The 15,711-nt window shown below is 54.3% G+C and overlaps 1 protein-coding gene across 4 annotated transcripts in view; it reads right to left on the bottom strand.

Moving 5' to 3' along the window:
* Positions 1-11,638, bottom strand: part of DIP2A (disco interacting protein 2 homolog A) — a 92,767-nt gene extending 81,129 nt beyond the window's left edge. For all 4 annotated transcript variants that reach the window (XR_005382479.1, XM_038581712.1, XM_038581713.1 and 1 more), the window contains exon 1: positions 11,510-11,638. Coding sequence is in view for 3 of the 4 variants with exons in the window: in XM_038581712.1 (XP_038437640.1) it covers positions 11,510-11,600 (91 nt within the window). In the remaining variant the exon portion in view is untranslated. The remainder of the gene's footprint in view (positions 1-11,509) is intronic.
* Between the last annotated feature and the right edge of the window lie 4,073 nt (positions 11,639-15,711).

Raw genomic sequence — 15,711 nt, 5'->3', positions numbered from 1 at the left:
TATTAGAAAAAAGATTAAACAAGAAGTAATCATCCACACCACAGCTTTGACTCTTAAAAGACTCTCAAGTTGAATTTTGCAGTTGGCCAGGCTGCACTTCCCAAGGATCAGAGTCCTCGGTCAGTGCAAATGTCGGCCTTCCATTCCCGGGTCCTCATGAGCTTGTCTAAATTATCCCATTTCACTGAAGTAAGACGCTGAACACACAAGGAGACACAGCAATGTCACAGAGAAGGGTAACAAGGCTCTTCCAGAAAGATACAGCCCATCGCGGACACCTGGGTGGCTCAGTCGGTTGGGCATCCAACTCCTGATTTTGGCTTGGATTGTGATCTCACTCTCTCTCTCAAATAGATAAATAAATAAAAGCTTTAAAAAATACAGCTCTTGGCCACCAACTTTGTATTACATACATATGTAATAGAAAACACACCTTTTAAAAATAGCAGCCAGGGGTGCCTGGCTGGCTTAGCCAGGGGAGAGTGGGGCTCCTGATCTTGGGGTGGTGCGTTCCAGCCCCATGTTGGGTGTAGACATTACTTTTTAAAATAGGGACACCTGGGTGGCTCAGCGGTTGAGCGTCTGCTCAGGTCGTGATCCCGGGATTTGGGATCAAGTCTCATGTGGGGCTCTTGTGAGGAGCCTGGTCTCTGCCTCTGCTTGTCTCTGCCTCTCTTTCTCTCCCTCTGTATCTCTCATGAATAAACAAATAAATCTTTAAAAAAATAAGACTCACTCTGACTGCTTTTTCAAGAAAGATTTTAAAATAAATAAAAATTAAAATAGTAGACACGTCATTCAAGAATGGTTTTAAACATTACTTGGTGAGATAAAGCCCACTAGGGTATGATTCTTATTGGACACTCATGATCAGAACTCAGAATACTCTTGCAACTGGGAGGAGAACCTAAACACCATCCACTCGGGTGCGGTTCCAGCCTCTCAGCTGCGCACCTCCTACCCTCCTATTCGGGCGAACTCTCCTGAGGAGCCAAATGGAGACTCTGCTCCGGCGGAAGCCCCTCGCCCCCAGACAACGTGCGTCCTTCTAAGGGAGTGGCATGTGGGCCCCACAGAACCCCTGGAAACTACATCCCCTCCTCGCCACCACCTCTCACCACTAGCCCTCCCCGACTTGGTTCAAAGAACACCGTCCTTTTGTTATGACTCTGCCTCATTTCCTATCTTCCCTACCTAGGCAGGACGGGGCTTGCTCTTCTTATCCACCTTTCTGGCTTTCCAGAATCTAGACTGCTATGAATTTCTTTTTAATTTTTAAAATTTTTACTATTTCAGGGCACCGGGCTGGCTGAGTCAGAGGAGCCCAAGGCTGCTTGCTGATCCCCGGGTCCTGACTTTGAACCCTTGTTGGGGGCAGAGATTACTTAAATAAATAAAGTTTAAAAAGTAATAAATAAAATTTCTACCATTTCTATGAGATTTGGGAGACGAACTCATGTTTACCTGATGGTGGTCACGTCGACCTTGTGGTGAAGCCCGTTCTCCTGCCTCCCCTGCCCAGATGCCCACACTCCTCCTGCTGTGGCGCCCTTTCTCTGTCTTTCCTTCATGAGTCTGGTTCCCCATGATTTTGTCCTAGGACTTCATGATTTCCTCCCAAGGACTCCCGATCTCTACTCCTACACAAGCCTTTCTAGAAAGTACCAGTCATACATCTCCAAATGCCCCCGGACGCCCCACACTCCACAGGTAGAAAGCGCACACGTTCTTTCCGAGTTCCATGGGTTCTCTTTCAGACCATTCTCTCCGTTCCACGGCCCTCCATCCCTGCAACGCGCTCTGTAGCTCCTCTGCGTCCACCTTTGTGCTCCTCCAACCCGGCCTCCGCATGCGCCAGAAAACACGGCTCCAGACCAGAGAGAGGAGGCTGAGGACCCGAGCCGCCTCCGCCTCGGGGCGTCTCAGCACCAGCTCGCCTGTGCCCACCATTTGTCAGTAAGGAAGACCCGCTTCCAACAGAGCGCCTCAGGAGAGCCACCACCCCGGCCCTTTTTTTTTTTTTTTCCAGCCCTTTTTCAAACACAGAAAACCGGCCATCTGTTTTCAAGATCTCCTGGGTTCTGGGAAGCGCACACGTGCCACACTGCAATCGCCCCCGTTGTCCCCCCCGGCCAAGGGCAGGGTGGGGAGCTGTGCAGGGTATCCTCGGGGCGTTGTTCTAACGGCAGGTCTTCGGGCAGGGCGCACGCGCGGGTCGTCCACATGCCCTTGCAGCCTGTCGCTGCACTGGCACAACCTGTTAAAGCGTCTTTCTGTACTCAGAGTCCTGGCACCGACTCGGAGAAGCATTTCTGATTTGTCCCAGCGGTCGCTCTGTCCGTTCCCACATAACTCAATACACCACGTTTATTTATTTACTGCCACAGTTTAAAATCAGTCCTGCTTATCTGGTGGGGAATGAGCCTTAACCTTCTTCTTCCCACTTGAAAAATGTCTCAACTCTTCTTGGCAGTTTAGTCTCTTACAAATCCTAGGGTCACGGGGGCACCTGGGTGGCTCAGTCGGTAAAGCGTCCGCCGCCGGCTCAGGTCATGATGCCGCAGTCCGGGGATGCAGCCCCAGGTCATCGTCAGGCGGCTCCCTGCCCCCCGCCCCTCAGCCCCACACGCGTTCTCCCTCTCAAATAAGCAAATACAATTTCTAAAAAAACTCGAGGGTCAGACAACATCTACACATATTTCGGGACAACAGGCCTAGGTGACATTCAGCGTCCCTCCCCAGCCGACGACGCAGCCCGGCCCTCTCCGTCCCCCGGGGGTTCTCGGGAACTTGCGTGAATTTCCGCGGGACAACTGGCCCGTCTTAGGTTCAGCGGGACACTCCTGGCACCATACGGCTCTGCTATTGTGACGGGGGCTTCCGGCTGGTTCTTTCAGGGCAGCTCCTCCCGGCGTGGAGGCGCCCGATGCCCGGGATGCGCGCCCAGCCACGCGGCGGCTCGCTGGTTCCGGTCCTTCGCGGCTCCCGGGGACCTGCCGAGCCGGCGGACGGGCGCCCCCAGCTCTGTCTCCTCGTCGCCAGCTGTCACAGGCAACAGGACTTTACGCGGCAAGATCTCTATTATATTTCTAATTTTGTGGGAGTATTTTAAAATTTTAAGACTGAAAATTATATTTTAATTAAGTAAAAGTCAATTATACTGACTTCAATTTCCTAAGCCCGCTAGCCATGCTCCAAGCGCCTCAGGGACGCGTGGGACGAGCGGCTGCCGGGCGGGGGTGACCTGCGCTCCCGAGGGCGGGCCTGGCTCGGCCCTCACGCCCCTCACTTGCCGAGGCCCGAGGCCCAAACTCCTCACCCCCCCCCCCCCCCCCCGCCGGGCCCAGCTCAAGGGCGGCGTGACACAGTGTCGTCTGCTCGGGCACATGGGCCTCGAACCACAGAAGCTACGTGGGCGCGGTCCCGCGGGCAGGAAGGCCTGGGGCTCCGTCCTCAGCTGCGTGGACCCCCCACGCACACCCCCGGCGGCTCGCGTGACAGGGACGCTGACCCCAGTGGCCAAGCACCACGTGACCTCCTGTGACCTTAACCCCCTCTAATGCAGTCCCGCGGGCATCGCGGGGACACAAGTCAGTCCACAACACCACGAGCACCTAATCATGAGGCTAGAACCCCTCATTTCTATACCCGTTATCTCAAAACGATGCTGATTTCGATGTTTCCGGAAACAGTGGCAGGGCCAAGCCAGGGGCACAAGCTGAGGAGCAGCAAAGCTGGAAAGGAGGCCCTGGTGAGCTGCCCCGCCACCGTCTGAGGTGCGGCCTCCGAGCCCCGGGAATCTGACGACGGAGGCCGTTCACGCCTGCGCGGAGGGCAGGGCCCCGCTGCACCAGCGCAAGTGACCCTGGCCAACAAACGGCACAGGCAGCTCCTCTTGGGTGTCGGATCCTTCACCGATGACACGGGTGTCTCCTCGCCGTGTGGTGCGTCATTTCCTAGCCCTTCGAACACACACGTGCACTATCGGAAACCTCAGATGAGCTTTTTAATAAAGATGGATCCACAGAGATCGTCAGTCTTACGCAGAAGCAAGCTCACTGCGAACAAAATGCGACGCGACAATCAGGCTCAGAGGCTCTACTGGGAACTGGCAGAGCCGAATAAGGAACTCAGGCCTCCCTGCCTCAGCCCTGCCTCAGCCACAACCCAGGACAGTGACCAAACACTGTGTGAATTCAGTTCTATTTTAAATAAATGTTGCATATCACGTCAGGTAAAAGAACACATGAAAAGATGAAATAAAAATGTGTTTTCAGGGGCGCCCGGGGGGCCCAGTGGTTGGGCGTCTGCCTTCGGCTCAGGGCGTGACCCCGGGGTCCTGGATCGAGTCCCACGTTGGGCTCCCTGCATGGAGCCTGCTTCTCCCTCTGCCTATGTCTCTGCCTCTCTCTCTCTCTCTCTCTCTGTCTCTCATGAATGAATAAATAAAATCCTTTAAAAAAAAAAAAAAGCCTAAAACATGCCAGGTGCTGAGGACATAAAGTGAACAGATCCCAACTGCCGCTTGAAGTGCTCCTCTGAGGTAGCCGAGCAAAGACAAGCAAACGGAGAAGTACAGCGTGTGATGAGCCCTACAGCAGCGCTACCAGGGGGAGCACGGGGCTGCGGAGCAGCAGGCGCCGCACCGGAGGACGGGGTGCTTCTCAGAGGAAGGCCAACTCCAAAGAGAAAGTGAAGTTTAAACAAAGGCAGGAATTCAGCAGTGCAGAATAGTTGGCAATGAACGGAATGAACAGTACGTGCAAAGTTTTAGGGTATTAGAACTGAGATCAGTATTGACACTCTTTTAAAAATGTATAGAGCAAAATTCTGTAAGGAAAAAAAAAGTTTGTGAAGAGACAATTGTGCTAGGATGATTCTCTATGAAAAGAAAAGAAATTCTAAACGGAATACTCCTGAATCATGTAAAGTGGGACATAGAAGCAATTAGTATAATTTTCAGAGACTTTAGAGCATATTTTATAAATGGAAATATCTGATTGTCTTTACAAATATAAACAGAAATCCTTATTATACCAACACAGCTAAAAAATGTTACAAAAAGTATAAAGAAATACACAAGGGCATTTGAATATTTCCTTAAAAGTTGTGTTAAGAGTTGCATGGACTAGCACTTCTCAAAGGTTCTGGACTCAGGACCCATTCACACACTTAAAAACTACTGAAAACCTCAAAGAGCTTATGTTTGTATGTGTTATATGAATCAACATTTACCATATTAGAAATTAAAATAGTGAAATTTTATAATTAACTTGAATTTGTTTATACCAAACCATGTTACATTAATATACTTTTAATAAAAAATAATAGATTTCCAAGGCCAAAAATATTCAGTGAGTGCAGGTATTGGTTTACTTTTATAAGTCTCTCTCTCTCTCTCTTTTTAAAGATTTTGAGGACAGAGAGAGCATGAGACAGAGGGAGAAGCAGGCTCCCCGTCGATCGCAGGACCCTGAGATCACAACCTGGTCTGAAGGCAGACGCTCAACCCACTAAGCCCCCGGGTGTCCCTACAAGTCCCTTTAATACCTGGCTTCGTAGGAAACAGGAAGATTGGATTGACTGGATTGGATAGATTCTCTGACCGGCCTCAGCGCTCAACCTGTTGCGACATGCAGCTCGGCCTGAAGTCTGCAAGGCCAATGCAGCCTCACACAGACGTGCTGGCAAGGGTGGAGGGCTTCAGGGGCCTTTACGGATCGCTGTGCGCCCTCCTCAACGCCACGCCATCAAAACTAGGCCAGTGGTAGTTTCTCACAGAATAGTTGCAACATGGAGTCTAAAACCTTCGAGGAACTTCTCGTACTGTTACATCACAACCTAATGGTCTATATTTTGATTGGATCTTTAATCTGTGCACAAATTTGTAATACAATACATTGATATTTAGAAAATACTGGTTCACGGGGTGCCCAGGTGGCTCAGGGGTTGAGTAGTGTCTGCCTCTGGCTCAGGGCGTGACCCCGGGGTCCCGGGATCAAGTCTCACGTGGGGCTCCCTGCGTGGAACCTGCTTCTCCCTCTGCCTGTGTCTCTGCCTCTCTCTCTGTCTCTCATGAATAAATAAATAAAATCTTTAAAATAATGGTTCACAGAATCATGTAGATCTTCTTAATGTTGACATATTTCATCATATAATTTCAAAAACTGACATTGTCACTGAGCTCATCAAGAAAAGTATTTAATAAGAAGCTGGCATGCTCAGATAAGTCGTATAAAATTTTAGTTTTTGTTCAAAAGCACGAATATTATCATTGGCCCTAAATTCTGACAGTTGTTTTCGCTCATTTATGTTCCAGAAAACGTCCACCAGACACCTAAGTCTCGGTAAACACGGTTTGTCCTACAACCATTTTTCAAGTAAACACGGCATTCTGCAACAGAAGTGGCTTGTCCTCTTCACACTCAAAATACACAAGTGCTGTTCCTCACAACAGGCCCTGCCCTCTCTGCGCGGCACTTTCCATTTTCTCACAGGGACTATTAAAAAGATGGGCATTCAAGGGTCGAGACCTAAGAAAATTGATTTTTATTGCTTCATCAAGGGAGGATACATTGAAGTGAAAGTGACGCCTGTTTTTGCTGCTCACTGGGGCCTGGCCTCGACTGGCGCAAAGGTGCCCGCACTGCTTCTGCACCATCGGTACAAACACAGAAAGCAGAGATGACATCTCAGTGTCATTATGAAAAGGTTTCCTTCACAGGCACCCAGAAAGGGTCTTTTATACTTTTATACCACCATTTAGGAGCCCCTGGCAGATCTCTCTGGAAGGACAGTCAGGAAACGGACACCAGAGAACACCTGGGAGGGGAGCAGGGCACCACACTCACACGCACACGCACTCACACTCGCTCACTCGCACTCACACGCACTCACTCTACCCTACATTTCCTTTGGACTGTGTCACTTCTCTGCCCCTGTATCTGCATCACTTTTTAATAAAACAGTGTGCAAAGGGGACCACTGGAGAAACAGAGCCAACCCTGACCGGAGAGCCAAAGCATCGGCCAGCACCCAGTGGGCACTCGGCAGTCGCAGAGCGCAGAGATATATGCAAATAACAAATACAAAAAACAGTAAGTGCCAAGAATTCCAAAAGCGGGAGCAAGTGTGATAAGAAAGTAGCCATGTCGGAGATGATCAGGGAAGGTTCAAACTAAGAAGGCACCTGGGCTGGGCTTTGAGGGACGAAAAGAATCTGGCCGGGAGAACTTTAATACGCCACAAAGTATTTAGGAAGCACCACCAGTGCTCAATGGTGTAAAGGCAAGGTCAGGCTCCCATTCTGAATACTAAGAATCATATCACAAATTACAGACATTAAAGACATTTAACGAGGAAAAGAGCTTGTCAAGAAGTCCCTTCCTCTACACCCACAGAGCTTTTCCCCTTTTTGTTTGCCCGCATCCAGGCTAAGGCCCTGTTAACAGAACGCGTAAAACCAGAAACAGACTGAAGGTAAAGCTTTGAAACAGACCTATTAACGGGAATAAAGAAACAGGAGTGGAACAAATGTAGTCGACTGTGTAGGAATTTCCTTTCTAAAGCACGCAGGCCAGTCAGACAAAGCAGCACTTTACACCACCATCCAGGTTTTGTTTTGTTTTGTTTTTTAAGATTTTATTCATTTATTCATGAGAGACACACACAGAAAGGCAGAGACCCAGGCAGAGGGACAAGCAGGCTCCCTGCAGGGATCTGGATGCGGGACTCGATCCCGGGACCCCAGGGTCACGCCGTGAGCCCAAGGTAGCCGCTCAACCGCTGAGCCACCCAGGCATCCCACCAACCAGGTTTTTAAGGCAGTTCAGCATAAATAACCCCAAGATACTGTACAAAATGAGTTGTGAGGTATTTAGAAGGTAATCTGACACTATAATAGGCGAAGCACCAATGTTTGGGAATTGATTCTTTTTTTAAAGTCAAAGTTACACTTCTAATAGCGTCACTTTCACCCATGGACATCCTCACAGGTTTTGAGGAGCCACGTGTGTGTTTGTGTAGGGTAGGTGGGGGGGGCTGGGAGGTGTCTAAGGGGTGAGGAGTTTGTAGCTCCACCTTTCATCTTCATCTTAATTTGAAGGAGATCCCAAAAAGGGTGCAACAGCCTGGAAAGTTAGGGGGAGACCGCAGTGCTGCCTTATTTCCCTCCTGGGAATCTATACCCTAAAGCCAGCAAGTGGCCCTACAGGAAAGCACCCTTGCGTTCTGAGACCCGAAGCCCCTGAGGGCTGACCCCGATTACAGTGGCTAATGCCGACAACCCAGGGAGGGTGCGAGACCGAGGCCACACGGGAGTGAACAAAGGCAGGGCCACACTTTCAACTAGTCCCTACTGGTGTACAGGCCCAAGGAAGCTGTGCAGGATTTTCCAGATTATCCAGGTTTCTACCCCCACCAGCCTCCATGCGGCAGCGCCGTGTCTGGCGGGCTCCGCTCTCCCGTAGCCTGCCCGGCTCCGCGTCACCTGGACGGTGCGCACCATTCTCTTCCAGACAAACCTGAGCCTGCTCGACAGGACTTTATTCTGATCAGAGGTCTACCGCTCCCTTGTGTGATGGGGGAGGGGAGGCGCACTTCCTACTTCTACTTGATCCAAGTTTTAAACGTTGACAACAAAATGAATTTTGGTTGCTGTGGGACTGTGCTTCACAATGGGGCGCTCGGGGGCTCGGGGGTGGAGCATCTCCCTTTGACCTGGGGCGTGACCCTGGAATCCGGGATGAGTCCCACGTCAGGGTCCCTGCAGGGAGCCCGCTTCTCCCTCTGCCTGGGTCTCTGCCTCTCTCTCTGTGTCTCAGGAATACATAAATAAAATCTTTTTTTTTTTTTAAAGATTGTATTTATTTATTCATGAGAGACACAGAGAGAGAGAAGCAGAGACCCAGGCAGAGGGAGAAGCAGGCTCCATGCAGGGAGCCTGACGTGGGACTCGATCCGGAGACTCCAGGATCAGGCCCTGGGCCGAAGGCAGGCGCTAAACCACTGAGCCACCCAGGGATCCCCCATAAATAAAATCTTAAAAAAAAAAAAAAAAAAAAAAGGACTGTGCTTCACTAACGACACCCCGTTCATCATACAAATAAGGCACCTCCCGGGGTCTGGGCACGATCATGTGCTCCGCCGCAATCTCTCCGACGGCTATGGGATGCCCACAGGCTGCTGTGCACCTTCCACAGTTGACCTCACCCAAGCTTGGGAGGCCGGGGGCGCGGACCGGCTGCCAGCCGCCGTCCCTACCGTGGGGTATCTCCACGCCCACCGGGGAGGCCCTGCGTCCACATCACAAGGTTCCTCGCAAAGGTGCGGGAACACCTGGGGGCAGGGCCGCGCAGGACTGGGCCCCGTAATCACTGACCTATTTGGGCCAAAAGAAAGGTGTCAGGCGAGTCTAGAAGCTGGGACCGAGGCCAGGGCTCCCGCCTCCCTGGCGCGCTGCACCCTGCGCTGTCAACGCTCAGTCCACACCCTCCAGGCTGAAGCCACCTTCCAGCGCCCGCGGCCGCCCCTTACTCATCGAGGTGGCTGCGCACTCGGCCGAAGTGGGGACGGCACCCACGGAGTCCACGGATGAGATTTTTTTCGCTGAAGTAACATGAATTACAAGGTTCTTTCAGGAAGGGGTCCAATCTCATCTGTCAGCTCCTAGAAAGCCCTCGAACATACAACCATGAACCACAAATTGAGAGAATAACAAAAACAGGGGCAGAAATTAGGAGCACTCTGCGGAAGGTACCTGCTGTGTGAAGCCTGCAGCCCGGGGCCCTCCCCCGAAGCCCGTTCTCGAGAGCATCTCATCGCAAAGAATGCTCAAGTCCACCCCCTTCTCGCGCTTCTATTAAAGAACACGTGCCACAGACCCAAACAATTTCAATGTTCAATTCAGAGCAGGTACCCGTGCGCCCACTGCCCCGAGCGTGGGGACATTACCGGGGCGCCCATGCACGCGCTCACCGACGTGGTAATAACTGGGCTATGAAACCATCGAATCTAAAAACTGAAAATCCATTTTGGTTTCAAGACCAGACTCAAACATTGAGCCACGTTTCCTCAAAGGCCCCCGCTGCCCCACGCGGGGCAAGAGCTCGCTCCGAGCGCGGATCCAAACAGAACATCAGGATGCAAGCCCGGGAGAGAGGATTCCAGAGGAAGCCGCCTGCCGCTGAAGTGCAATCACTCCCGTCTCTCTTTAACAAGCAACCATTCATTCAGCTTTTCTTTTTTTTTAATTTTTTAAAATTCCGGAAATGGGGCAACAACCTCGTTCTAAGCGTTCAGGGCTCCGCAGGTGTTCCTTTAGACCGCGCGGCCGAGAGGCAGGTGCCGGGTGCTGGGCGCCCGGCCCTGGGACGCGCCCCAGGAAGCAGGCCCCGCTTGGAGCTCCCAGAGGCGCCCCTTCCCACCCAGACTCACGAGCTGGAGGCCAAGCCACCCCGGACCCGCAGGGCACTGGCGCTGGGGGGGGCCATGTCCAGATCTCTGGGGAGGGCTGGGGTCCCAGGTGAGGGTCGGGGTCCAGGGTCAGGGTCTGGGTCGGGGTTGAGGTCCGGGGTCGGGGTCCTGGGGTCAGGGTTGAGGTCGGGATCCCAGGGTTGGGGTCTGGCGTCAGGGTCGGGTCTGGGGTCAGGACCCGGGGTCAGGGTTTGGGGTCTTGGGGTTGGGATCTCGGGGTCAGGTCAGGATCCTGTGGTCGGGGTCCGGGGTTAGGGTTGGGGTTGAGTCTGGGTCTAGGGTCCGGGTCTGAGGTCAGGACCCTGGGTCTGGGCCTGGGGTCGGGGTCAGGGTCAGGTCAGGATCCCGGGTCCGGGTCCCTAGTGAGGGTTGGGTCAGGGTCGGGGGTCCTGGGTCCTGGGGTGGGGGTTGGGGTTGGGGTCAGGGTCAGGTCGGGATCCCGGGTCTGGGTCCCTGGTCCAGGTCAGGGTCGGGGTCAGGACTCTGGGTATGGGTCTGGGGTTGGGGTCAGGGTTGGGTCAGGACCCTGGGTTGGGGTCCGGGTCCAGGTCCAGGGGTCAGGGTCCGGGTCCAGGGGTCGGGTCAGGTCAGATCAGGATCCCGGGGTCGGGGTCGGGGTCAGGCCCCCGGGGCGGGGGCGGGGCGGGGCGGGGTCAGGGTCGGGTCAGGATCCCGGGTCCGGGTCCCTAGTGAGGGTTGGGTCAGGGTCGGGGGTCCTGGGTCCTGGGGTGGGGGTTGGGGTTGGGGTCAGGGTCAGGTCGGGATCCCGGGTCTGGGTCCCTGGTCCAGGTCAGGGTCGGGGTCAGGACTCTGGGTATGGGTCTGGGGTTGGGGTCAGGGTTGGGTCAGGACCCTGGGTTGGGGTCCGGGTCCAGGTCCAGGGGTCAGGGTCCGGGTCCAGGGGTCGGGTCAGGTCAGATCAGGATCCCGGGGTCGGGGTCGGGGTCAGGCCCCCGGGGCGGGGGCGGGGCGGGGCGGGGTCAGGGTCGGGTCAGCCCCCGGGTCCCGGGTCGGGGCGGGGTCGGCGCGCGCTCACCCTCCGACAGCTCCAGCTCCAGCTCGGCCAGGCTCTCCCGCACCTCGGGGGGCAGCGGCACCGCCTCCAGCGCACACCCGCGGGCGGCCATGGCCTCGGGCGGCGCCCCGCGGACGACCAGGCCGGATGGCGCCGGAGGCCCCGGGCGCGGCCCCTCGCGGCCCTCAGCCCGACCCGGCAGGGCCCCGCGGAGCCGAGGCGGCGGGTGGGGCGCGGCCGCGAGCACGGGCGCGAGCACGAGGCCGCCCCGCCGCCACCCCGCGCGCCCCCGAGCGCCCGGCAGGCCCGACGCGGAGCGCGCGTGCGCGGGGCGGGGCGGGGCGGGGCGCGGCGGGGCGGGGCGGGGCGGGAGGGCAGTGCGCGTGCGCGGGCCGGGGGCGGGGCTCGGGGCGGCGGCCCGCCCAGCAACAGCGAGGCTCGCGCCCATTGGCTCTGAGGCCGCGGGGCGGGGCCGGCTGGGGAGGCTGGCGGGCGGGCGGGCGCGCGGCGGGGCTGCGGCCTCGGTCCCAGGCTTTCAGCTTATTTCTCCTGTTTTTAAGATTTTATGTATTCGTCGGCGAGAGCCGCAGGGACGGGCGGAGGCCAGGCCGGGCAGGAGCAGGCGCCCCGCGGGGACCCCGCCCAGGTCCTCCCGGGTCAGCTCGCTCCCGCCCGCGGCCTGACCTCGGCCTCACCTCCGCCTGACCTCGGCCTCACCGCGGCCTGACCTCGGCCTGACCTCGGCCTCACCGCGGCCTGACCTCGGGAGGGGGCGCCCGGGGCAGGTGCACCTGCAGGCCGCAGGGACCCCCGGGGTCGCGCCCCCTCCCGGCCCGGCCCTGCTGCGGGCACCTGCTGCAGGTGAGCAGCCGGGCGGCCGGTGCAAGCCTTCGCAGGGGCAGTAGCTTCGATGAGGCGCAGCGGATGGGCCGCTCCTCCTTGAACCGTTGATGACCTTGAGGAAAAACGAGGGGCCTCCCTGGGGCTCAGTCAGCTAAGCCTCCAGCTCGGACCTCGGGGTCACGAGTTCAAGCCCTGCCTTGGGCTCCAGGGTGGACGTGGAACCTACTTTATTCTTTTTTTTTTTTTTAAGAAAAACAACAGAGAGTTGGTGGCTCACAACAACTGAATGGCATGGAGTCTCTTTGGTTGCATATAAAGAAACAATCTGGGCAGCCCTGGTGGTTTAGCGCCTGCCTTCAGCCCAGGGCGTGACCCCGGGGTCCTGGGATCGAGTCCCACATTGGGCTCCTCACATGCTGCCTGCTTCTCCCTCAGCCTGTGTCTCTGCCTCTCTCTCTCTGTGTCTCTCATGAATAAATAAATAAATAATCTTAAAAAAAAACCATCTCCCACATTGAGACACATAAAGTCAAGGGCCAGGCCCAGGGACTAACTCCTCAAAGACCGTAAGCATCCAACCGAGGCAGCTCGGTCATGCTAAGTCTGGTAACCTGGTCGGGGAAAGCTGGGGCCAGGACACACGGGTTGGAGGGATTTGCTACCTGGCTGGCTACCTTCAGAGGTTTTGCCTCCCCAGCCTACCGCGAGCCTCACCTCTCCCTCGTTACCTAGCACTGCTTCCTCGCACCCGCTGGACACTAAGCATATAATCACAGGTATTTTCGGGGGATAATTTGGCTGGAAACATGAGATTGAAAGGGAACTCTAAAGGACAAACAGTGTATGTTTTCATTCATTTGGGGAATATAAATAATAGCGAAAGGGAATATAAGGGAAGGGAGAAGAAATGTGTGAGAAATATCAGAAATGGAGACAGAACATAAAGACTCCTAACTCTGGGAAATGAACTGGGGGTGTTGGAAGGGGAGGAGGGCGGGGGGTGGGGGTGACCGGGTGACGGGCACTGAGGGGGGCACTTGACGGGATGAGCACTGGGTGTTATTCTGTATGTTGGTAAATTGAACACCAATAAAAAATATTTTATTAAAAAAAAAAAAAGATGGGATCCCTGGGTGGCGCAGCGGTTTAGCCCAGGGCGCGATCCTGGAGACCCGAGATCGAATCCCACGTCAGGCTCCCGGTGCATGGAGCCTGCTTCTCCCTCTGCCTATGTCTCTGCCTCCCTCCCTCTCTCTCTCTCTCTCTCTCTCTCTCTGTGACTATAATAAATAAATAAAAGAAAGGGAACTCTAGCCCCTCCCCCTCACAGGAACTGTGTGTTGTACTAGTTTGCTTGGGCTGCACTAACAGAGCACCACAAACAGGGTGGTTTACCAGGAATTTATTGTCTCTGGAGGCCAGAAGTCAGAACAAGATGATAGCAGGGGGGCACCCGGCTGGCTCAGAAGAGCATGCGATTCTTCATCCAGGGCTCATGAGCTAGAGCCCCAGATTGGGAGTAAAAGTTACTAAAAAAAAATACAGTTAAAAAAAAAAAAAAGATGACCGCGTGGCTGGTTCCTTCTGAGGGTCTGAGATGTCATTTGTCTCTCCCAGCTTCTCGCGGTTTGCTGGCAGTGTTTGCTGTCCTTGGCTTGGAGGGGCGTCACATCAGCCTTCAGACCCACATGGCTTTTCCCCTACGTGTGTCTGTTCCTGTGTTCAAATTTCCCCTACTTATCAGGACACCAGTCATATTGAATTAGAACCCAACCCTGATGAATTCATCTGACCTTGGTCATCTGCAAAGACCCTATTTCCAAATAAGGTCACATTCACAGGTACTTGGGCTTAGTACTTCAACATCTTTTCTGGGATAGAATTCAATCCACTGGGCAGCCTGGGTGGCTCAGCAGTTTAGCACCGCTTTAGGCCCGGGGTGTGATCCCAGAGATCTGGGATTGAGTCCCATGTCGGGCTCCCTGTATGGAGCCTGCTTCTCCCCCTGCCTGTGTCTCTGCCTCTCTCTCTGCGTCTCATGAATAAATAAATAAAATCCTAAAAAAAGAATTCAACCCGTTAACAAGCTGTTGGGACCCAGCCAGCAAGTACTGCCAGGAACTGGGACGATTTGTGTGGGCCTGGATCATGAATGAGTGGTGGCGCCAACATCGTTAATTCATGAGCATGACTCTTGAAGAAATCAGATGGGAGCTGCAATGTAAAATTCAGCAGAAGACAAACGTAATGATCCCGAGGGGCACCTGCACCCCAGTGTTCACAGCAGCCGTGTCCACAGGGGCCACACTGTGGGAGGACCTCAGACGTCCATCGACAGATGATGGAGGAAGGAGACGCGGTCTATACACACCAGGACACCACTCAGCCGTCAGCGAGGACGAAATCTTGCCATTTACAACAACACAGATGAGCGAGAGGGCATTACGCTCCTGAAATAAGCTACTTGGAGAAAGGCAACTACCCATGGTTTCCCTCAGATGTGGAATTGAAGAGACAAAACAGGATCACAGGGGAAGGGAGGGGAAGAATAAAACGATGAAGTCAGAGAGGGAGACAAACCCTGAGAGACTTCTGACTCCAGGAGACCAACTGAGGGTCACTGCAGGGAGGAGGTGGGGGACGGGGTCACGGGGGATGGGCGTCGAGGAGGGCACGTGGCGTCGTGAGCACCGGGCGTTCTACTCAACTGCTGAGTCACTGACCTCTGCCTCTGAGGCTAGTAATACACTATATGCTAATTGAATTTGAATAAATGTTTTAAAATAATAAAATTGAGCAGAAGACTTTCCTGGCTTATATGCAATCTTGTAGGACATGGCGTTTACACCTACGCGAAGACGGGGTGTGAACCTGCCTAAGGGAGGGCTGCTAGCTTGATGGCGGATCTAGGGTTGCGTAACAAATCACCACACTCTCGGTGGCGCAAATCAGAATCGTCCCTCTCGGTTACTCATTTTCTCACACGTCTGACAGTTGCTGTGGGCCCCAGATTGTGGAACGTGTGGAACAGAGTTTGGCCTGAAGGGTCTGCTGACGACTGCATGGTCCCATCCCATCAATAACAACATACTGTTCGGCCAGATGAGCGCGAGGCGAAGATGCTGGAGACCCTGGTAAGACACAGGTACTACAGGAAGGAAATCCCAAACCCTGTGAAAATTCGGGGCCTGCTACCTCCATAATATTGTGAGGGATCCCGTGGTGGCCCAGGGCATCCTTTCCAGAAGTAAAAGACGATTATTGCATCTTCCTCCTCAACAATTAGGAAGCAAGACACTGTTGGACCTCTTCAGGTTCTGGAAGCAGCACGTTCCACACCTAGGAATCCAGCTCGGACTCTAATACGGAATGATTTGGAA

This window comes from Canis lupus, chromosome 31, assembly GCF_011100685.1.
Source record: "Canis lupus familiaris isolate Mischka breed German Shepherd chromosome 31, alternate assembly UU_Cfam_GSD_1.0, whole genome shotgun sequence".
NCBI lineage: Eukaryota > Metazoa > Chordata > Mammalia > Carnivora > Canidae > Canis > Canis lupus.
Note: the sequence above shows the minus strand (reverse complement) of the source record. Positions and strands in the feature narration are given on the sequence as shown.